Source organism: Rattus norvegicus, chromosome 1, assembly GCF_036323735.1.
Source record: "Rattus norvegicus strain BN/NHsdMcwi chromosome 1, GRCr8, whole genome shotgun sequence".
Taxonomy (NCBI): Eukaryota; Metazoa; Chordata; class Mammalia; order Rodentia; family Muridae; genus Rattus; species Rattus norvegicus.
In genome coordinates this window covers 189,789,483-189,812,859 of record NC_086019.1, presented here as the reverse complement: position 1 = coordinate 189,812,859, position 23,377 = coordinate 189,789,483, and the positions used below count along the sequence as shown (strand labels likewise).

Sequence of the window (23,377 nt, the reverse complement as noted above, 5' to 3'; positions counted from 1 at the left end):
GCACTTACCTAGAATACATAATGCCCTGAGTTCTAGCTCTAATCCAGAAAAATAAACATAGATATATATGACAACTGTGCCCCAGCACTTACTAAGTATCACACTTAGAGGCTTTCAAATGGAAAAGAGATATTGTAAAAGATTGTATTCTGCCTGAACACACACTTCTTGCCCCACTGCAGTATTCATGGCCCAAGGGCATGCTGTAACATCTGAAGAAGGCGGGTGGCCTGGGTTCCCCCAAACCCCATTGCTGAAACCCTAATGCTCAGGTCCTAAGATGTGACTGTTTGCAGTCAGGGCCTTTAAGAGGTGATTAAATCAAATGAGGCTTCTGGGGAGGGCCACCTTCTCATCTGTGTGGAGGCTGTATAAAAGGAAGAACTCTTAAGCCCCCGGGATTAATACCAGGGACACACACACAGAGAAAGACAGTGTGTGAACCCATTGAGGAAGCCACCGCTTGCAAGGCAAGGAGTGGCACCGAGAAGAAATCAGCCAGGCAATACCTTGACCTTGGACTTGCCATCTTTGCAGCTATGAGAAAGATCAGTCTGCTGCTTAAGCTGCCAGTGTATGCACCGAGTGTAGTATGACAGCATGTAACAAAGTCCCCTGCCTTGGCCAGTCACTTGACATTCCCAGCCTGGCAGGGGATGCGACCATTAACGTGAAGGTCCCAGTCTGGGGGTAAGCAAGAACCCAACACACACACACACACACACACACACACACACACACACACACACACACACACAGAGCCCATGTGTGCTCAGGCAGAAATGGGCTCAATTCCTGGCTCTCCTTCACTGATTTTTAAAGCCTCCCTCCTTCCTGGTGAGGCTGTCTGGTCTGGAAGTGTGTGTGAATGCCATCAATAAACAGCAGCTCTGTGCCAGGGCTTCCTAGAGGCCCTCAGGGCCCAACTGTAGCACTGGTCACCACGGATCAGCCACTCATGAAATGGTGCGTTTCCCTGTGTCCACGGGTTCTCTGTTAATTAGCATCGGTATCTGCAACGGTTCTGTGAGCAGGGAGCTGAGTAAATGAACAGCAACTGTTCCCCACTTATTTTTTTAATTAATAGCCAGTGAGACGTGTGAGCACTCCCAGCATGGGTTTGGACAAGCTGACTGCTACACAAAGAGAATGGGAATGGAGATGGGGGTGATGGTGTAAAGACAGGTCAGCTTGGAGCTCCTGGCAGGAGCATAGACAGGTTGGATTACCTGAACTGTAAAAACCCAGAGCTCCCTTGTCTTTCTCAGCATGAAGGCCCTTGGCTGACCTGGGCCTGAGTTCCAGGCTTGCAGAACTGGCCTGCTTGACTCTGGTGTTGGCAGGCCCCTGAGCCTGAGTTTGACGGAGCATTCTGGGGCCAAGTAAGTTTGCTGGTTCTACGGGAGGGAGGAAGTCAGATGGGAGGAAAACTGCCTGCAAAGGACTGAGGACCCCCTGCCCAGTGGAATCGAAAACACACAATTCCTGCATGGAAATTCTAAATGCAGAGGCCAGAGTATGAACTGAGAAGTATCACCACTGTGAGTGTCCCAGGTAGAGAGAGGCTGAGGCTAGGATGTCAGTGGTCCCTGGCACTCACTGGCCCCCTCACTGAGACCACTTGGTTTCCTCTTGCTTAGTCATTTACCACATATCCTCCCTCGGTCATAAGTTATGGTATAGCAGGCTAGCCCTTTCGAAAGCAATCAGTGTGTGCTTTCCCATGGACCACTGGTAAGGAGGGGTTTGTTGATGAAGCCCAGACTAGTGGAGAGTGCTCTTCTCACAGACAGTGCCAGAAGCTTCTGCAGCTATTACAAAGAGCAGAGGTGAGGCCAATACTGGGATGGAGCTGAGGGCTGGGGGAGCAAATGACTCCGTGGAGACCCAAGTGGAAGGCTTAGCTGGCTGCAGGATGCAGTGCCCACCAGGCCACCCTCAGTGTTTTTGATTTTCTGTCTCCTATACAGAAACTTAATCTATATGGGCTCTTACTAATGTGGCTGGAGTCATAACACAGTCTTTTCTGTTCCATGCTGGGGTGGGGATGTGGGTAGGGCAGGAGCTTTGATTTTTCCTCAAAGATGGACTCTGAAACTTGTATTTGTGGGTTCCTCCTACTCCGTGCCAGGCTCTAAGTGGCACATCTTCACCATCCTGTGTTGTTCATGGCGCTCAGACGATGTAACAACCCACTAATCTGCTCACTCACAGTCAGTAAAACCACACTGCACCAGTGTCTACAGCTGACTGTATGTAATTAAGATTCCATATTTACTTATTACTCTCTCTCTCTCTCTCTCTCTCTCTCTCTCTCTCTCTCTCTCTCTCTCTCTTTCTCTGTGTGTGTGTGTGTGTGTGTGTGTGTGTGTGTGTGTGACATGTGCGTGCTCATGTGGAGGTCAGGGGCCAGCTCAAACTTTCAGGAGAGTCAGGTCTCTCCTACCAAGTGAGTTCTGGCAGCAACCTGGGGTTACCAGACTCGGCAACAGGCACCTTCCTCTGCAGAGCCATCTCAGCAGCCCTGAGTGTTTATGCTCTATACTTCTTCTCCTTCTGTTTATTGTTACATAGTCCAGGTTGGCCTCTGACTCAAAATACTCCTGCCTCAGCTACCAACTACAGACATTTGTCACCACACCCACCACGCTTACTTTCTGTCCTTGACTGTGGGTAACACTGGATATTGTCCTGTGGGCTTATGGGTTATTGACATTTTCTTTGCCAGGAACTTCCTCTGGCCACACCTTTCTTCTTTGCCTGTATTGCTCAATCATGTACATGACTTGGCAGACAGATGTTCAGATGACCATCACCATTGTCATCGCCACCAACCAGAGCTGACTGCTCCAAGGGGCCCTTCTGTCAGCTTTCAGGGCAACACGCGTATACTGGACTGTGACCCCCCAGAGGCTCTCACCTCTGGATCTGGTCCTGGCTTCTCTGTTGGTATAGCCACCTGGCTGGGATGGGTAGTGTCACTTTCCACAGTCTGCAAGACTCCCAGAAGTTTATGCTGTTGTCTGAAAGGGATTTTGTTTCAGCAAAGAGGCAGTAATGAAGAACACACAAGAGAATAGTCCCATGAAAGGAACCACAGGGTCTTTAGTGCCCACTTGAAAGCTTGTCTGCACCCTGCAGAGAGCTCAAGGGCATATGTGGATGTCCTCTCTCTTTAAAAACAGCTGGACAATTAGTAAGGAAATCAGAGCCCAAGTGGAGAGGCCAGCTGACCTCTCCAGCTGACTAAGAACTTGATCACAGACAGAGCAAGGAGTCAGCTTTACTAAGGGCCACCAAGCCCAGGGCCTGTTTTCTATGACCTGGCAGCTAAGAATGGCTTTTATGTGTTTTAAGCACTGTTAAGAGTAACAACAATTCACAACCCCCCAACTTCCAGGCTGTAGGGCTTCCCAACAGGCCCTTCACAGAAACTGCCAACCTCAGGCTGAGACCCACCCATTCCCTTTGCTACAGATGCTATGCATGCCACAGGTGCAGAGCCCTGAACACAGAGGAGTCCCGTGGTGAAGACGGCAGCCGTTGGCTAGTGCTGCCTGCTGCAGAGCTGTCAGATGCAAACCAGCCCTGCCGGTGGAAGCCCACTGAGAGAGCTCTGATTTATGGCTGTGGTGAAGTGGAGCGGTTTCCACCTGGGGTCTGCAAACATGCAGGAATGGATGGCTGTGCCTTGAGCCATCTAGTCTTTCAACACGCTATGAACAGGTGCTCCCTGGGGGATGGGCTGAGAATTGGAGGCCATATGGCTTGGCAATCATACCCCACTCTGTGCGACAGAGTTGTAAAAGCCTTACCCCCTTCCTGGCCTGATGCCTCAGGTCATGTCACTGAGTCACCAACATTTGGATGTCACTGCAGTCCCCTCCTGCTCCTCAGCCAGGCACTTGTACAGCCTGCAACATGGATATGGCTGCATAATGGCCCCGAGAGTATGCCTATGTGCCAAGATGTATGTGATACTGCAGGCTGCTGCGTTTTCTGGATATCGATTTCCCCTGAAGATCAGGAGTCTATTTTGCTATTAACACTTGATAATTCTAGGGTTGCTGTCACATGTTAAAGGACAGAATGCTGCATTGACCATATTTTGACAAAGAAAAGAAGTCTCAGAGGGTACTGATGCTTGAGTCACTCTTGTGACAAGTCAGTTTGGGCCCTCTCCCAAGCTATGTGGGGTACTTCAGTGAAAACCGGATGCAGATCAAGCCACTTGCTTTAAAGAAAGCATATCGGTGCTAGTATGCTCTGGGGCTGGGGGGCTGACGGGAGGGTGGGACTCTAAAGTGGCTAGTCAAAAGCTCTGGAGTAACATGGTGGGATAGGTGGACAGGGTCACTGGACAGGATGGGGAACATCTAAGACACTGAGTAAGGCATACCTTAAGGCTTCTGTTTGAGGCATTTCTAGATTAGCTCACAAGAGCTCTGCTCCAGTCAATCACCCACCAAGAAATCTCTGATATGAAGACAGTAGTGGAAGGTAGTAAAAAGTGGGAGGCAGGGCCCCTGGGAAGTGTTGTCAGGGTGATTAGCTTGCCTGACACCTTCATGCAATTGTTTCTGCTTCTTGGCTATTATGACAGAAACTTCTCTCCTGTTACAACCTCCCCACCACAATGAAAGGAGACTTCCAAAACTGCACCAATTCAACTCTTAGTAGTCAAAGCTAAGCAAAAAAGACTAATGCAACAAGAAAGGCAATTGTTAATGAGACCCTCTGGCTGCACTGCTGTGGGTCATCTGGATTAGGCTCTACATCTGCCTTAGAGAGTACCTGCTTCCCAAAGGGCTCATTCTGTCCAGGGCTTGGCTGACAGCTTTGGCTCCCCCTGCTGTCCTGCACAGCTCAGGATTAGTGGTCACTGGAGTGACAGCAAGCGGCTGAGGGCAGAAAAGCTGGTTAGATAGATATCCAAGGGAACCCTGCAGCCTGACACCTATCAGGGCAATGGTCAAAGCATGGGCTTCTCAGGTACCTGGTCCCACCAGGCAGATATGGGTCACAGAGGTGAGAGTGCCAGCTTGGGGAGGGTCAGCTTAGAATCCCTCATGTATTCTCAGATCACGGAAGGGTGGGTGCGGGGTCTGGAAAATAGTGCTTCTTTGAGTGACTGAACCCTTCTGTCACCTGACCACTCACCACTTCAACCTACTTGGGTTCAGTTTCCTCCTAGGAAACCTGACTCCACACAGACAAACCAGCAATTCTCTACATTTCCTTCTTTCTTCTCTGTCACCTAAACTGGAATGGAATCTAACACCTGTCTGCAAGTGACAGTCATACTTGGAAGCTGTGGGAGTCAGGGGTTAGGCTACTCAGGAACCCTGGATCACAGGGTAGTCAGAAATACTGACTGGCTACTGCCCAGGGTGACTGCTATCTAGTAGCACAAAAGCAATTGGAAAAGAAACTCATTTGGGGACTCTGGAGTGTTGTTACCCTTTTGCCAGTCGCCCACCATCACACCAGGCTTCTTTCTGGTCCTTAATGCAGCTAGCTCATTGCCACCTTCCAGCTGTTCCCGGTTTACCTTCCAATAGAAACCTGAGGCCACCTGCCAGAGCAAGCACTGCCCATTCCCAGGCACTCTGACCCATGTGTGTGTTACTGGCTCCAACCACTGTATCAGTAGTTCCTTGCAGCCACAGGTATTCTCTGCATACCCATGTGTACACTGGCAACACCCGCGTGCCATTAATTCACTTCCTTTATGCCCGACTGGCCTGGCCAGATACATAGAACTTACTTATTCTCAAAACTAAGATCCACATCTTAGTGTTCTCTCATTGGAAAATAGAAATGGAAAAGGAAGCAAGTCAGCAGGCCTGGCTGGACTCCAGCTTCAATTTGCAAATCTGGCCAAGCCACTCAAGCCCAACTTCCAGAGCTATGAAATGGGTAGAAGGCCAATACTCAGGCAGCAGGGAAGCTCCTGGGACTGTGGAAGAGAAATGGCTGGAGACCATTTGTTTACAGGGTATGGGTGGGGTTGTTATATCTATATCCAGCTGAATTGGGCTCAGCCTCACACTGACCTCAGGGATGTCCTCCTTGGCCTTCAGCAGACTGGGCCGTGATTTTACTGGTGGTTCCTTGGCATCCTGCAAAGACAGTATCAAATGACATAGGAAGGAATGAAGCCATTGCTGTGTATTCCTCCCACAGAAGAAGAGCAAAGCAGCAGAACCCCTTTCCACACATCCCAGACAGACTGGACAAAAGACAACCTCAGGGAAGGTTCTGCTCAACAACCAGAAGAACTGCCTCCAGACGTTCTCCAGAGAGCACAGAGAGCATGGCAAGAATGTGGGCTGACAGCCAGGCTGACCTTGCAAAGATGTGACCACCCCCCCCCCAACTGCTACATCTGTAATCCAGGCAGAGAACCCTGCCTATTGTAGGGTCACCATGAGCTTCTAGTTGGACAGGCCAGGGGTCTCAGCAGGAGAGCCAGAGGCTGGGCAACATGCTGAGGAGTATATAAGGTCTCAACTTCTCAAAGCCCCTGCTATACCCTACCACTGACCTTCCAGTTTGTTACTGGATATCTGGGCGGTTGCATGAATGAGGGAAGTAGGTCAGGGGAGCAGTAGGGACCCTGTGAATCACATTCTGGAACTTCAGAATGAGCCACACATTGTCCATTCAACCATACACTGGCCTGGCCTTTTTGTAGTATGGTCCTAAGCCACTGCAAGTCAGCAGGGAAATGACCAATGAGTCACAGGTTAGTGCTTAGCTGACAGAAATAACCTAGAAGCTCTAAGACGGTGGCTGAGTGGGGCTCTGGATAGATGGAGAGCAGCAGTCTATAAACAGTCTGAGAAATGCAATCTGCAGTCAGAGAGGGCTGTTGCTCAAACATTGCCTATCCTTGAGTGTCCCCAGTCCCTCCTTAGCTCCCCCTACTCCCCAGGGGCACGCACCTGCTGTGGACTGGTTTGGAGCTCAGGATCTTGGCTGAGGAGCACCTGTTGCAGAGCTGCATTCTCCACCTGGATGGCTTTCAGCACAGCCGAGGCATCCTCCTCTCGGTCCTCGGCTGCACATGCTTTGCGGGTGGCTGACAAGGGCCTATCTCTCCGGCTTCCAGATCCTGCAGAAAGAAAACAGAGATGTTCTTTAGCTTGTGTTCTCAGAAAACAGCTCAAAATTCATTAGATACTATTGAGGGACACTCTGTAAAAGAACTGACCAGTTCCATTAAAAAATGTCAAGGTCTCGAGTGATGAAGGAAACCTGAAGAACTGTTCCAGATTAACATTACCCAGGCAGATGCAGTAAGCAGCTATAATGGACACTCAAAACTAGGGACACGCACACGCACACACACACACACACACACACACACACACACACACACACACTCCTGAACACCTGAGTTCAGATCCCAGCCATGTAAAAAGGACATGGTCATGTTAACCATACCCCAATTCTACAGGTGAATTATAGGCTTGCTGGCCTGCCTGTCTAGCTGAAATGTAAGTTTCCAGTTCAGTGAAAGACCCTGCTTCAAATAATAAGGTAGAGGTGGCACAGAAGAAGAAACCCAGTGTCAACCTTTGGCTGCCACATGCAGCTGAATGAACATGCACACATTCACATATATACACAGAACCCACCTCGGGAGGGGGCTATTGTAGAAAGAAATCTAAATATATCCTGGGGCATAGGAAACAGTTTAATTCGAATGCTAAGAAGTTCAAATTCGGTCGGACTGTGGTAGTACTCAACGGACATGCTTGTTCTGGAAACCCTTGCTGCAGTGCTGAGTGCTGCAGCTGGCTGCTTAGCAACTTTGTAGGTTCTTTCTTTTACCCTTTCCCCACCCTTTCAACCCCTAAAGCTAGATGGGAAAGAAAAAAAATAGAAAGGAAAAGAAGTGATGTTATCATTAACCTACTTCCTGCTGATTAGGACCAACGAGTTCCTTGGGGTGAGTTTGATCTTTGCTATCAAGATATCTAATTTCTTATTTTTTCTTCTTTGCACACATGACTGCATAACAAACCATGACCAACCCACAGCTCATCTCTCAGAACCCTAGCATTTATATACCCTCTGAAAAGTCCCCAGAATTCCAAACATCACACAGTTGCAGCTGGCAAAAATTACACCCCTGCTAGAGCGTGAGGCAAATCATAGTCAGCTGCTGTGGACAGTCTGAAGCAGCCCCATAACCCATACCTGGGGTCAAAATGAAAACATATACTATTTCTGTGTTTTTCAAAGAAACCAAAATTCTCACTACAGAGTGCAAAGAGGAATGTTATCTATAACTTATTACCAATAGTTTAAGGAATAAATAGAGACAGAGTCTTCCCTCAGTCCTGATCCATGGAGGATTTATTCCAGAACAGCAAATACTGAGGTTCCAGGATGCTTTTATACACATAAAAGGTATAGTGTTTGTGTTGGTATTGTGTCTAAGCTCCACCCACACTACCTGGGAACAGCCAGGTATGCTCTGCCCCACAGTTGCCTGGCAGCAGACGGCTGTGCCTGACTATTTAAGGGCTGCTTGGCCTCCTCTCCCTCTTATCCCCTCTTGCTCTGTTCTTTGCTTCTCTGCTCTTGTCCTCTTCCCTGTCCATTCTCTCTATCCCTCTGCCTTCCCTCCACATGCTCATGGCCGGCCTCCTTTATTTATCCCCCCTTCTACTCTTCTTCTCTCATTAAACCTCTCCACGTGGAACCATATTGGCTTGGTGTGCTTTATCCGGCACAAGCTGAGATTTAAACAACAGTTTGTACATAACCCCCACACCCTCCACACACTGTAAGTTACCTCGAGATAAAAAAGACTGTGCCCCTGTTCTGATGCAGTCCGTCATGGACACCAGGGCAGCTGTGTACAGGTGACCTGGTGCAGGCTGAGGAAAAGTGCCCTTCTACTTGCTTACTTTTTGCAAATACTGGCAGATGCTGACTAGCTTCCTGCCCTGGCCCTCAATTTTCCTGCCAGGCTCTCATCAGAATGCTGCATCTGAATGAGACTGGGGATGGCACTGGATGCTTATGGCTGGAAGAACTCATATTGGTAAAATGTCCATACTGATCAAAGCCATCTTCAGATTCAATATCATTCCCATCACCAAGTCAAACAAAATCAAACAACAATAACAAAAACTAACCAAACAAAAAGTAATTCATGGTTCAGTCAGGTAAGTGCTTGTCAAGAAAGCAAAAGGATCCAAATTCCATATCTGGAATCCATGTAAAAAACGAGCAGGGGCCACCTATCTCCTATGCAGTGGCATGGACAAGGACGAGATACCCTCCTCCCTCCTGTGGAAGGTGGGAGACCTGGCCCTGGGGTGATGAGAGCAAGAGAGCTGTCCCTGACTCTCACCAGCTGCAGCATTCAGGAGGGCAGGTCCTGAACCTTGCCTGGGTAGCACAGTAGAGCTGGCCCTGGAGGTGGGGGTTGTAGGTAAGCCGTCCCTGAGAGCATGAGTCAGTCAACTCTGCCTCTTATCTGCTGTGCAGTGGTGTGGTGTGGAGGAAGGAGAGACACCTTCTTCTCCTCCCTTGTCTCTGGGCACCTATGGCAGCTGGGAGAGCTGGCCCGAGGGTCATGAGAATGGGAGAATTGGTCATGTCTTTCACCAGCTAAACCACTCAGGAGAGTGGGTTCTGCACTTCAACCTGGCAGTAAGCTAGAGTTGGCCCTGGCTCTGGGGGGTGCCAGTGAGCCACCCCAAGGGTGTGAGAGGAAGAGAGCCAGAAGACTGATCAGGTACCTCTCAGGCCCAGATCCAGGGTTCTGAATTGGCTCATCCCAACATCTACCACCCCATTGATGAACTGCTGGAGTGCAGTTCCTACAGATCCAAGACACAGATCCAAGATCTCCATGACACAGGGCAGCAGTAGGATATCTGAGAGGAGTCGCAGTGAGGATCCAATATTGATAGTGTAACAGAAGCCAGAGGTCTCGTATACCAGACCAACAAGTCATTGCAACCAACATTTGCAAGCAAAGAAGTGTGGATAGAACTGTGGGACACACTCTGACACACATAATGAGAGTTGTTTTTCTGTGTTGGAGGGGAAGTTACAAGGGTGAAAGGTGGGGGAAGATGAGTGGGATTGGAATGCATGATGTAAAATTCACAAAGAACTAAGAAAAAGTTAAAAAATAATGAGCAGGGTAGTGCCAGATTGTAAACCCAGTGCTGGGGAGTTGGAGACTTGTGGGTGCCTGGGCCTCACTGGCCAGCTAGCCTACTCTACTTGGTAAGTTGTAGACCAAGGAGAGACCCTGATGCAAAACAGGACATGAGGGATAATAGGACAACCAAGGTCAGACCATTAATGCACTAACATAGTAACACAGTTTATTCTATATTTTTACTTAGCTTATTTACATATTGATTGAATAATAGACGTGTGTGTAGGCATGCATGTGTGCATATGTATGTGGGTGCACTGTAGAGGTCAGAGAACAGTTTGCTCTCTCCTTCTACCATTTGGGTGGGTCCTGGGGGTTACATTCAGTTGTCAGGGTTGGCGTCAGGCTCCTTTACCTCCTGAGCCATGGCGCTAGGTCACTGGAGAGAGCCTTTGAAAGGTACATGCCATCTTTGACCCCTACCTTGATTTGTTTGTTTGTTGATGCAAAGGTCTCACCTTATAACCCAAATGGGCCTAGAACCCATCACATTCCTCAGCCTCTCAGAGGAATACGTGTATATGCTACTGTGCCTGGTTCCTAGTTACCATGAGGTCAACAGATCTCCACCTTTCTGCCATGATGTCCCCCATAAAAGGGGGGGGAGCACGGGGGAGTGGGGTGGATGCAATGAAGTCAAGTGGCCAGGAACGGAAACCTTTGAAGCTGTAGACAAAAAAAGCCTCTTTGTCTCTCAGCCTTTTCTTTCAGATATTTGTTCTAAGATGGAAATCTGGATAACACAACTGGATAATAGTTTGGCAGAGCTGATGGTTCTTCTGGAATGTAAGCCAAGGTAGAGAGTGCCCATCTCAGACAGCCAGAGTCAGAGTGACTGCAAATGCCTGAGAACTGAGGCAGGCACTGTGCTTCTCAATGCTAGCCAGCATTCCCCACATAGGAATCTGCTCCTCATGGAGATAAATGCTTTTTCTTTTCTTCTTTTCGAAAGAAAGAAAGAGAAAGAAAGAAAGAAAGAAAGAAAGAAAGAAAGAAAGAAAGAGAGAAAGAAAGGAAGAAAGGAAGAAAGAAAGGAAGAAAGAAAAGAGTGAGCTGAAATGTGGCATTTTTACAGAATCCTTTATGTTGTGGGAATCCATAGGAACCAGGCACAATGGGACATACATGTATGGGTGGGTAAAGAGTGGTGATGACTATACTCAGTACAAAAGATCATGTATCTACAAAAGCCCATGAGGCAGGAAGCACTGAGGGGGGAAGCTGAAGGTAGTGGTGTTGGGCTTCTCTGGGCTGGAGATCCTAATTCATAAACTTGCTGTGATTCTAGGGCGTCTGAAGCAGGACTGGCTCCCCAGGCTGGTGGAGGTGCGGAGTGGCAGGCTCCTGACCCACAGTGCATAGCGGGCTTGCCTAGTTAAGGGAGACACTTCTCCAGGTGCAAGACAATGACAGTAGGTGGGACAGCTATCACCAGCCCTCAGTGACCTTAAAGTCAGTGCTTAGCTTGAGCAGACATGGAGTAGACACAGAGGAAAGGGCTAGACCTGATTAAAGCAGGCATATCCATCACTCCAGATGTACAGTCAGGGAAGAGCACACCTGAGAGGAGACTGGAGGCAACAAACCCATGAGTAGCAACACAAGCAGGCCATTGTAGACCAAGGAGTAGCAGGTGCTAAGGTCCGAAGGAAGGCAGAGCTTGGCATGCTGAAGAATTATGGGGGAGGGTGCTAGAATGGATCAAGGTTAAAAATGGTTGGTAGAAATCCTACAACAGATAGAGGACTTATATCCAAAATATACAAAGAACTCAAGAAGTTAGACTGCAGGGAGACAAATAACCCTATTAAAAAATGGAGTTCAGAGCTAAACAAAGAATTCACAGCTGAGGAATGCCGAATGGCTGAGAAACACCTAAAGAAATGTTCAACATTTTTAGTCATAAGGAAAATGCAAATCAAAACAACCCTGAGATTTCACCTCACACCAGTGAGAATGGCTAAGATCAAAAACTCAGGTGACAACAGATGCTGGTAAGGATGTGGAGAAAGAGGAACACTCCTCCATTGTTGGTGGGATTGCAGACTGGTATAACCATTCTGGAAACTAGTCTGGAGGTTCCTCAGAAAATTGGACAGAAAATTGAACTACCTGAGGACCCAGCTATACCGCTCTTGGGCATATAACCAAAAGATATAACAAAGACACATGCTCCACTATGTTCATAGCAGCCTTATTTATAATAGTCAGAAGCTGGAAAGAACCCAGATGCCCTTCAGCAGAGGAATGGATACAGAAAATGTGGTACGTCTACACAATGGAATATTACTCAGCTATCAAAAACCATGACTTTATGAAATTCATAGGCAAATGGATGGAACTGGAAAATATCATCCTGAGTGAGGTAACCCAATCACAGAAAAAGACATGGTATGCACTCATTGATAAGTGGCTATTAGCCCAAATGCTTGAATTGCCCTAGATGCACAGAACACCTGAAACTCAAGAGGGATGACCAAAATGCGAATGCTTCACTCCTTCTTTAAAAGGGGAACATGAATACCTTGGCAGGGAATAGGGAGGCAAAGTATAGAACAGAGGCAGAAGGAACACCCATTCAGAGCCTGCCCCACATGTGGCCCATACATATACAGCCACCAAACTAGATAAGATGGATGAAGCAAAGAAGTTCAGGCCGACAGGAGCTGGATGTAGATCTCTCCTGAGAGACACAGCCAGAATACAGCAAATACATAGGTGAATGCCAGCAGCAAACCACTGAACTGAGAACGGGACCCCCATTGAAGGAATCGGAGAAAGGACTGGAAGAGCTTGAAAGGACTTGAGACCCCATATGAACAACAATGCCAACCAACCAGAGCTTCCAGGGGCTAAGCCATTACCCACAGATTATACATGGACTGACCCTGGGTTCCAATCTCATTTAAAACAAAAAAGGTTGGTAGAAGGATGGGGAGCCGGCAGCTGGCTTTTTTTTTTTTTTTTTTTAATAATAGCTTTATTAAACCATTTATAATGCATTTTGGAGATTTCCTTTTTTTTTTTTTTTTTTTTTTTTAGAGCTGGGGACCGAACCCAGGGCCTTGCGCTTGCTAGGCAAGCACTCTACCACTGAGCCAAATCCCCAACCCGGCAGCTGGTTTCTTGAAGCAGCACAAGGCCCTGGGTAGGCTCCAAGGTCTCACGTGCTCTTTGGGGCCATCCCCATCTTATTTACTGCTACATCTCTGCATCTGGCATTAGAGCTTCTGTCAAATTAAGGGGTGGGAAAAATCAGTCCCAAACCTGTTTGATGTAGGGCCTGAGGAATAGGGACCAAGGTGTATACCTTTCCTATCAAAGCAGACATTGCCTCCAGGCTCTCCTAGTATCCCTCAGTTCCTACCTGGCATAACCTACCCCCAACCCCAAATTTTCCAGCTGAGGGACTGGGCTACTCTTTCCCCAGAGGCTCTTCTCTATATAATACAGACATTTTGGTTTCTTCTTCTTTCTCTGTTCTCTCTATGAACATGCCCTTTCTCTCTTTCTCTTCTTCCTCACCCTCTCTTCCCTTGGTGAATTCCCTGGCCTTGGTCCTTAAGGCCAGTAAACTCTCTGAGAGCAGCTTCTCAATAAATTTATATTTAATCTAATCTAATCTGGCTTCAACTGGCTTATTTCACCAACAGAAAATAACTTATCAAAGCCCTGTAAATCTCAGTGTTTGTGGATAGAATACCTTCTCTCACGAGTAGAGTACAGCTGAAAAGCCCATATCTGCTGCAGACCGTCCAGGTGGTCTTGTATATAATCACCTAGGACCATGTGCAGGGCTCAGTGAGCATGTTAGCTTTCTGTTCACAGGAGGCCCACCAGGACAAGCAGACTCTGAAACTCTCATAGTCCTTGAACATAAACCCCTATCCACTGACCAAAACACTCAAACATCAGTGCCAAAGAGCTACGTGGTGACTCTTGCCTCATGACATCCAGCCTGTAGAGATGAGGCTTTTCCTCTGAGGTTCGGAGATCTGGGGCTGCACTAGACCAGTGGTCTAGAGAGAGCTAGAAAGTCTATAGCATGGCCTCCAAGACAAGAGGCAAAAGTCAATCACCTAGGCCTAGAAAGAGACCAGTTTTGTCTGTATGACAGTTTTGGCACATTCTTCCATAGCATGATCATGGGTGCTGTGTGTGCCTTTCTAGGCAGATTATGCTAAGAAGGTGGGTTTAAAATTGTGACCATTCTCAAAGAGAAGGTTGGCTCTGCAGCTCTACCACCAGTGCTGAACTGCTGCTGCCTTTCCTGAACAGAGTCCCCCAAGTCCCACTGCTGATGGCCACCGTCTTTCTGTGTGCTTTCCCCCACTGCAACCACCCTTTAACTCTTTTGGATGCCCACATCTCTCACTTGCACCAACACTGGCCTGAATGTCACACGGTGGTGAATTTATTCTCATCTTGGATCCAGGGAATAGTGGATTTATTCACTCTGTAAATCTGAGCTACTAGCAAAAGCCAAATTGCACATTTTAATTTATCCCAAACTGCTCTTTTTGGATGGAGAACCATCCTTCTTCCAGTAACTCCACTCACTTCACTTCCCTGGTGCTTGGCTTTCTTCTCTTACCTAAAAACAAAAGGCGTGTCATTCAGGAGACTGGCTGTGAATTCAATACACCACAAAGCACTTACAGCAAGGTGACCTACCTCTCTACCAGCTGTGCCTCAGTAGGCTTTAATTCAGAACCACAGCAAAACATGCCAGGGCTCTGAGGGTCACCCAGGATCGACTGCAGTGGCAAGGATGAAATGTGAGATTGGCAGGCATCCATTATGGTGATCACAAACCAGTAGCCCACAGTGAAGCCTGTGTGGTTATATGCTATGCTAGCCAGTTCTCTTGTTGCTGTGACCAAATGGATACCTTAAGGAAAGGAGAGGAGGAAATACCCCAGTGCTCCAGCCCACTGTCCTTAGCCCTGATGATTCCAGGCCCACAGGAGGCAGACCATGGCAGTGAGACAGGGAGGAGGAGGCTGTTAACCTCATGGCAAGTAAGGAACAGTGAGAGAGGAAAGGGCCACAGCAAGTTCCTTGTCTAGGCTTGTCTCCAAAGACCTACTTCCTTCAGTTGGGCCCTGCCTTCTAGTTTCCAGAGCCCCCCAAAACAGCAGCAAACCAATCAAATGTGACGAATGGGACGTTTCCTATTCAGACCATTACAGACGATGTGCCTTAAGAAAATGGAATGGATCCCCAGAAAACAGACCTACCTAAATCTGGAAAGGGTTTGTTACTGGGTAGCCTCAGAATAGTAACTCAATATGACAATGAATGTCTGCAGTAGGAAGTGGTACCAACAGTTCATCGGACAGAAGCACTCCAGCTTCCACAGTGAGTTTTCCCTCTGTTGTCAAATGTTCACTGTCCTAGAGACTGCACCATGCCAGACAGCAAAATGCCCAGGATAATAGCTGTGGGAGATGCTCACGTCCATCTCCAAACTCTAAGTGGGACATCTCTCCCTGAGGTCTCTCCCTGTTGAACTCTGCCCACCCTGACTGCACTGTACGAGGCTCCTATCACTAGGCGACTTCTCCCATGCCTACAGACTTCCTCACCTTGAACACAGGCCACACTGCAATGGGATATTGCAGCATTTCCCAGAAGATGCAATGCCAGCACTCAGGAGGCTAAAGCAAAGAGATCGTGAATAACAGGGCTACTATTTGAAGCATTTCACTGTAGAGAAGTTATTAGGCAGAGATTATCAATGAACGGCATAGCTGGCTTATTGAGGCACACTCTAGTTTGTTTGGGGTTCTCTCCATGGCAGGTGCTACCCTACAGCCCTGTACAATAATTACTTTTCTCTCTGTTGTGACAAATGCATAGTAAAACAGCAGCTCAAGGACTCTTGGCTCACAGTTGGAGGGAAACAGTCTATTATAATGGGGATGTGGCAGCAGAGCTGAGACAGTAATCACACTGTGCCCACAGTCAAGAATCACAGAGGGAAGCTCTCCTTCCCCTTCTCATTCAGCCCATGGAGTAGGGCTGCTCCACATTCAGGGTAGGTCTCCCACCTGGACTAACCCTCTCTGCAGATGCTTTCGCATATGCCTGAAGATTTTGTCTCCTAGGTGATTCCCAATCCAGTCAAGCCAACAAGGAAGCTGAACCATCTCACTTGAACATTCATTCTTCAGCTGCTCTTTTCCTGCATCCCTGCTGTATAATTTTCAAGGAAGGCAACTATGGATCTAGATGAAAATGACATCTCTTTCCTCAAGGGTGTTACATGGCCAGCCAGCTATTGTGTCCCAAGGAACTTGGCTGGGAATGTTCAACTCTACTTGTGATAGTTGTTCTTGGTTTCAACTTGATGATATTAACTAAAACCCAAGTGACTGGGTACATCTGTGAAGGATTTTTCTTATTAAATCATTTGAAGTGGAAGGACCCACCTCTAGTCAGCATCTTTTGAGGTGGGAAGATCTACCTTTAATCTGGGCCACACTTTCCGGTGGCAGCCTATGGAAGTACATGGAAGAAGGAAGCTTTTGCTCTTTGCCTGCCTGTTCTTGCTCTTGCTGGCAAGTTCATCTACTGTTGGACTAGCTGGACCACCCTGATAACCACTCTAATAAATCCTCTTTGTCTGTCTGTCTGTCTGTCTGTCTGTCTGTCTGTCTGTCTGTCTGTCTGTCTGTCTATGCATCCATCCAATCCCATCAGTTCTGTTATCTAGAGAACCCTAACTAATGCACTGCTCTAGGAAACAAATACCAGGAGTAGCTGGTGATCTGTGTTTTATCAGACCAACCCAGTGACATGCATTTTCTTTTGTAAGCATGTGATGATTTATCTTAGTTGTCAAATTGATCAGCCTGGGAGATTAGTGGGACACACCTATATGCGACTGTGAGGTGTTTCTTGAAAAGTCTAGATCTTCGGAGTTCTGACCCAAAGTACAGATTATCTCTTAAAGGAGCTATGATGGCAGCATTGGGAGCTGGTGAAAGGTAAGGGGTAAGGCCTAGCTGAATGAGGTCAATCACTGAAGACATGTCCTTGGGGCCTAGGTCTTGCACTGGGTTCTTCCTATATGCCCCCTTTCCTCTGCTTCTTGTCTACCACGAAGAAGTTGTTCCAAGACACACTCTGGCCACCATGATGTTCTGCCTTAGAATAGACCAGGAAACACAATCCAACTGGCTAGGGAAGAAACCTGAAACTGTCAGCCAAATTAAATCCTGCTTCCCTTAATTTGCCTCTGCCAGTCATTTGGTCACAGCAATGAGAAAAGTAAAAAAAGCAAAGTGCATTGTCTTTGCCTCAGCTCTAGCTGCTTCAGCACAACGGCCTGCGTGACTAACTCCAACATGGAAGGAGCCCTTCCCAGCACCTGTGGTATCACTCAGGGAAGGACACCCTCTGCACTCTTCTCCCTCTAGATGGATCTGATACATTTCTCCCTGCTCACAGAGGCTGCAGACTGGCCCAGAAAACAGGGTTTTAGAATTCACACTATGATTCTTAGGAAAGGAGCATTCTTCCCCCCTTTAGGTTTGCATAGCAGAAAAAGGATTAGGGAGCCTGGAGCCCCTGGGCCATTTCTGGCCCCCAGGGAAATGCCTGTCTGCTTGTGTGTGAGAAGTGGTTCCCACAGTGAGTTTCCTCACCAGCAATACAGAGGCATCTGAGAACTCTTGGAGACAAATGCTTAGGCATTTATATCCAGTGAATCTGATAGGATGGGATGGGAAACTCCACTACTCTGAGGCAAATTCCAGTCTGAGAACACAATCTGAGGAAAACACAACTAAGTTCAGAACAAATAGCCCTCTGATAAGAGCCTGGGCAGATGGACCCTACAGGCCTTAGGCCTCACCCAAAGACATGGGCTTTTATGTCTATGGTGAGCCACTAAATCGCTTCCTTTGTTACTTAAGACTCCTTTTCAGACAGAGGCTCATGTAGCCCAGGCTGGTCGCACACTCACTATGCAGTTGGGTTGACCTTGAGTGCCTGGTCCTATTGCTTTCACTTCTTGGGTGCTGGGATCTCAGGTGTGCACCAGCATCCCCAGCCAGTTTGATGTTTTACCACTCGATGTTAATGAGGACTGACTGGAATGTTATGAGACTCTGGACTTTGACATATGACGCTTGTGCTGCAGGTGTTTGTACAGGAACACTAACGACAGGGCTGTCAGCATCCTCTAACTCAACTCATGCTGAGGGTGTTACTGTATTTCTGCAGCTGGTGGCTTATCTGGCAGAAGTGCCTCTGATATATCACTTTCCTAGATCACCCTGACAACAGGGATGGCAAACTTTCTGCATCAAAGACAAATGTTCACTCACCTTCCAGAAGACAAGAGGTCTCTGGAAGGAGATACCAATATTTTTAGAAAGCTAATGGCTAGGCACTGGAGCAATACAGGGTAAGAATAAGAACCAGGGACCTTGACAGCAAGGAAGAGGGATGATGCTACATGTTATATGAATGTTTAATTGACATAAGGTCAATGGTATATGGGCTTAGGAAATAAGAGGAGAAACAGTGCTTAAGAGAGTACAGGAAATGGGTTACCCTTTTAGAATGGTAGACTAGTTCATTGAACAAGCAATCTTTCACTGAAGTACACTCTGGTCTGAATATTACAAAAGTTGGTTTATCAAAAGGAATCTGTTTGAAGACACAGGCAGGGAGGGAGCTGTGAAACAGTACTGGGTCAGGAGCAGGCATAAGGTGAACACAGCACGTGGGAGGCCTCTTTAAGGTACCTACGATGCTGAGAAGAGCTGCCACAAACTGGAAGCTAAGCATGGCTTATGATGGCCTCAAGGGGTGACAGAGAGCAAGAGTGACCTGAATATCCAGGAGTGAGGGGTGTGGAAAAGTTAACAGTGTAGATGCCTCAAAATTACTACTGACTGTACAAAACAACAACAACAATAATAATGATGTCTAATGGGATTAAAAACCTGCGGGGAGTTAAAGTGAATAGCGATAGAATTTAAAATGGGAGGGGAACAAACATTTAGAGCTGAAGGTCTATCCACTAAATTAGAATCAGCAAATGTGCTAATTTAAAGTAGATGTTAATAAGTCAAGAATGCACATTGCAATCTCTAGTAATGAGTAAAAGAATAAAAGAATGTATAACTAACAAGCTAATATGGAGGAGAAAGAGGAATAATACAAGACAATTGGTTCAAAAGGCGAGGGAGGGAAAAAAGAGAAATGTGAAACAGGCAAAACAAATAAAAAACAGATAATAAGATTGCAGGTTTAAACTCAAATATATCAGCAATTACATTAAATGTAAATGGACTAAATGCTCCCATTAAAACACACAGATCATTGGAGGATAAAAATAAAAGCCAATTGCATCCTGCTTACAAATAAAAAAACAAACAAACCTTTATATAAAGATGTAGGAAGTTGAAAGGAAAAGAATGAAAGCAAGATACAGGCCATAAACACTGGCCAAAAGAAACTGAAGGCAAAGCAACATGACACAGTGATGAGAGGTAACTATAACAATGAAAGGCTCACTTGCAAGCCACTGAAGAAGTCTTTTTACACACCTAAACCACAACCAACCACACAAACACAAGTTAACATGCAGGAGCAGCCCACCTTCAGTGGTATAAACATTCTAGCTCCCTCTGCCTAGTGTTGTGGTTTGAAATATACTTCTCCTGCAGCCTATACTCATAACAAAGCCAAGTACTTCATCTGGGGTCAGCCAAGAGACCATGACTCCCCATCCTGGGATGAAAGAGAGACTCAAACTCCTTTGGGTCTACTGAGAGATGCTGTACCCTTGTGGCACTGTCTGCAAAGCCATATATGGCTGACCTGGTCATAAATTTGCTGGCTTCTGAAGACACCTTTGGCCACTGTGATCTAATTGTACCTAGAACATTGTGTAACAAGATCATCTTTCCACTTTCACTTCAGCTACCAAACTTAAGATATTCAGCTGGTAGGGAAGCCAGGTATACTGAATAGCCCATGGCAGAACAATAACCTTTCATGGTAACTACTTTAATACCGACAAGCTCTTCAAAGTGAGGACGACATCTCAAACAGCATCTAGGGAATAATTCCCAGGAACTGTGAATAGGATTTCCCACAGATGATTTGGCAATATGTGGATTCTTATGAGCTTGAATATTTTTTGGCCATGGAACCAGGAATGTGTCCACCTCAGACATCCATCATCCACCCCTGGACTCCTTCTAATTTCCCACTATTGTTCCCCATTCCTATGTCTCCTCAATCTGTTAGACCATGGCTTGGGAGAGAAGAAGATTATGAATTAGTTTATTAGGCTCTGTCAAAATGACAGAGCTAAATTGAATCTTGAGTCATATCTTCTAAGAAGATGGTGGGCTGGGCATATGCCTTGGTGGCACTATATGTGCAAGGCTCTGGTTAGTCACTAGCAACGCACACACACATGAACACACACACACACACACACACACACACACACACACACACACACACACACACACACACAAGGACCTATTGAATTCTAGCTCCAGTGCATATGGCTGTGTCTTCATTCAGAAAAAAAGGGTCTCTGCAAATGACAAAGATGTGGCCACAGGGTGGATGCAGTGTGTCTGGTGACTACAGAACTGCTAAGTTTGAACACAGAAATACATAGCCATGAGCTGGGTCATTGTGGAGCTACAGAAGATGGGAGAGGGCCTGGAACAACCTTTCCTGCATCTGTGAAGGATGTTCCTGTCGACACCTTGACTTATCTGAGCAACTGTTCATGGCACAGTTTAAGGAGCCCTGGAAACAAATCCAGGGTACACAATGACTTTATTTCAAATATTATTTACTTTTTAAAATTGTTACTATTAAAATGAATAGTAATATACATCCATCAGGGCTGGGCTATAGACTGTGGTAAAGTATGAGGTCATGGGTTCTATGCAGCTTAGTTTTAATTGTCAATATGATAGTTCTCCTCAATGAGGGACTGTGGTTGTTAGTTGATATGGGAAGGCCTAGCCACAAAATAGGTGGCACCCTTCCCTGTGCTTGGATCTGGATAGTTACAAAAGGAGAACCAGAGCCAAGTGTGTGCATGTGTGCATTTGCTCTCTGCTCTTGACTACTGATGTAACTAGCTGCTTCAAGTTTCCTGCCTTGACCTGCCTGCCATGATGGGACCATAACCTACAACTGTGGGCTAAAATAGGCCCCCTCTCCCTTAAGTTGCTTTTGTCTGGGTACCTCATCACAGGAACAGGAAATAAGTACATGGAAAATAAACCTATAGGTTCCTCACCTAGCATTGGAAAAAAGTAATTTAAAGTAATAATGAGGGGCTGGAGAGATGGCTCAGCGGTTAAGAGCACTGACTGTTCTTCCAGAGGTAGCGAGTTCAATTTCCAGCAACCACATGGTGGCTCACAACCATCTGTAATGAGATCTGATGCCCTCTTCTGGTGTGTCTCCAGACAGCAATAGTGTACTCATATAAATAATAAATAAATAAATCTTTTAAAAAATGATGTTGATAATAATAACAATATTTTAATGACCACTAAGAAACTGTAGCAGGTGAGTCAAACTTGAATTTTAGGACTGCTTTTGCTTAGGGCTAGACTGACTGGATATGCTGTATGCAAAGAATGGCTGAATTAGAACATGAGGGGGCTGCATGGGTCATAAGTAAAAGTGAGGGAGACTCTATAGCCCAGGTTCTCTATATAATGGCTTTGCTGGCTGTGTGACCTTGGACAGATTCCTTAATGTCTCTGTGCCTGTTTCCTTTGAATGCCATGTTGGTAATGCGATAGTTACTGACTACACTGTTTGCAGGTGTGATTCTGGTACAGCTTGGGGGCTCATTTAGGACTCTGTTAGGACTAGCTTCATGTTATTTCTTGCATATGGAGAAGATAATCATGGCACGTCCCCTCTGAGAATAGAGTCCCAGATGCAGAGCAGGTTGGCTGGGAAAGAGCATGACCACCATTACAGAACCCCACTCTGAGACATTTGTACACAGTGGCAACAATAGTAAAACCTCCTGTGCTGAGAAGGAAGCCCATGCTGAGGACAGTGAGCCTGGAGCAAGATATCTGAACAGGAGTCATGGAGCCCACTGGGAGACCACAAAGGGACACTACTATGTTCCCCGCTGCTGCTGGGTTGAGCAGCCTTTCACTTTGTACCATCAGCCCCCTCCTCCTTCCCAGCTCCTCTCTACTCAGAGTCAACAAAGTCAATGCTGCCAGAGCTTCCTCTAGCATACATACTCCATGTGGTCTTTGCCAGCCAAAGCATTCAGTACAGTGCATCTCTATGACCCCATCAGCTGCAGCAAGTGTGTCTGGCCGTCCTTGACTGGGCTCTGGAATATCACGGTTAGAGGTCACAATGGCCTGAGAGGCTGTGTCCATCACATACACAAACCCTGGGGCCTGGCTGGCTGACCCTCCACTGCTAGGGGCAGAGACTCAGAACCTGCCTCAACCATGTGACTGCCAAGCCTGAGCTTTTCTACCCTATCTTTGCTCTCTGGCTTCTCTGGGCCCTCCAATCTCAGGTGGGAATTTACTGGAAGGACAGAGGTAAACTGCAGGTACAGAGTAGTTGTCTAGATTCAGCTATTTCTGAAGGTCATCCTGCCTTTTCACTTCTCAGTCTTGTAGACAGATACTCTTTTTATATAGTTGCTATTAAAAACTACCTGTCTTGTAGGGTTTTGTGAAGTGTGTGTGTGTGTGTGTGTGTGTGTGTGTGTGTGTGTGTGTGATATACATATAAATCTATGGGTATATACATATGTGTGGAAGCCAGCTGTTAATGTCAGGCGTCTTTATCACTTTCCAACTTGATTTTTCTGAATCAGGGTCTCTCACTGAACCTGAACTGATTGGTGTGGCCAGCCGACCAGCAAGTCCCTGTGCTGGGATTGCAGGTATGTGCTGCTACAGGTTTTAATGGTACTAGGGATTCAAACCCATGTCCTCAGGCTTGCACAGCAAGCAACTACAGTGTCACCTCCTAGCCCCATGCCTCATACTTGCAAGTCTTTTTCTATTACTAGATTTGGTAGTTGTGAACCAGATAATGTCTGGGTGCTGGCCTGACTAGACCTCTAGCCACAGCAGATTAAATCTGCCAACCCTCATAATCATGCACAAAATTCCGCCTCAAAGCCTCTTG

At 46.8% G+C, this 23,377-nt stretch overlaps 1 protein-coding gene across 11 annotated transcripts in view; it reads right to left on the bottom strand.

Annotated features, from left to right (window-relative positions):
• The window catches only part of Katnip (katanin interacting protein), a 166,565-nt gene that overhangs the window by 54,543 nt on the left and 88,645 nt on the right, over positions 1 to 23,377 (bottom strand). For 10 of the 11 annotated variants that reach the window (XM_039082889.2, XM_039082891.2, XM_006230296.5 and 7 more), the window contains 4 exons: positions 6,948 to 7,117; positions 6,057 to 6,122; positions 4,795 to 4,901; positions 2,921 to 3,023 (listed from right to left, as the gene is read on the bottom strand). In XM_039082889.2, coding sequence (XP_038938817.1) covers positions 2,921 to 3,023; positions 4,795 to 4,901; positions 6,057 to 6,122; positions 6,948 to 7,117 — 446 coding nt within the window. The remainder of the gene's footprint in view (positions 1 to 2,920; positions 3,024 to 4,794; positions 4,902 to 6,056; positions 6,123 to 6,947; positions 7,118 to 23,377) is intronic. The other variant, XM_017589397.3, reaches the window with a different exon arrangement.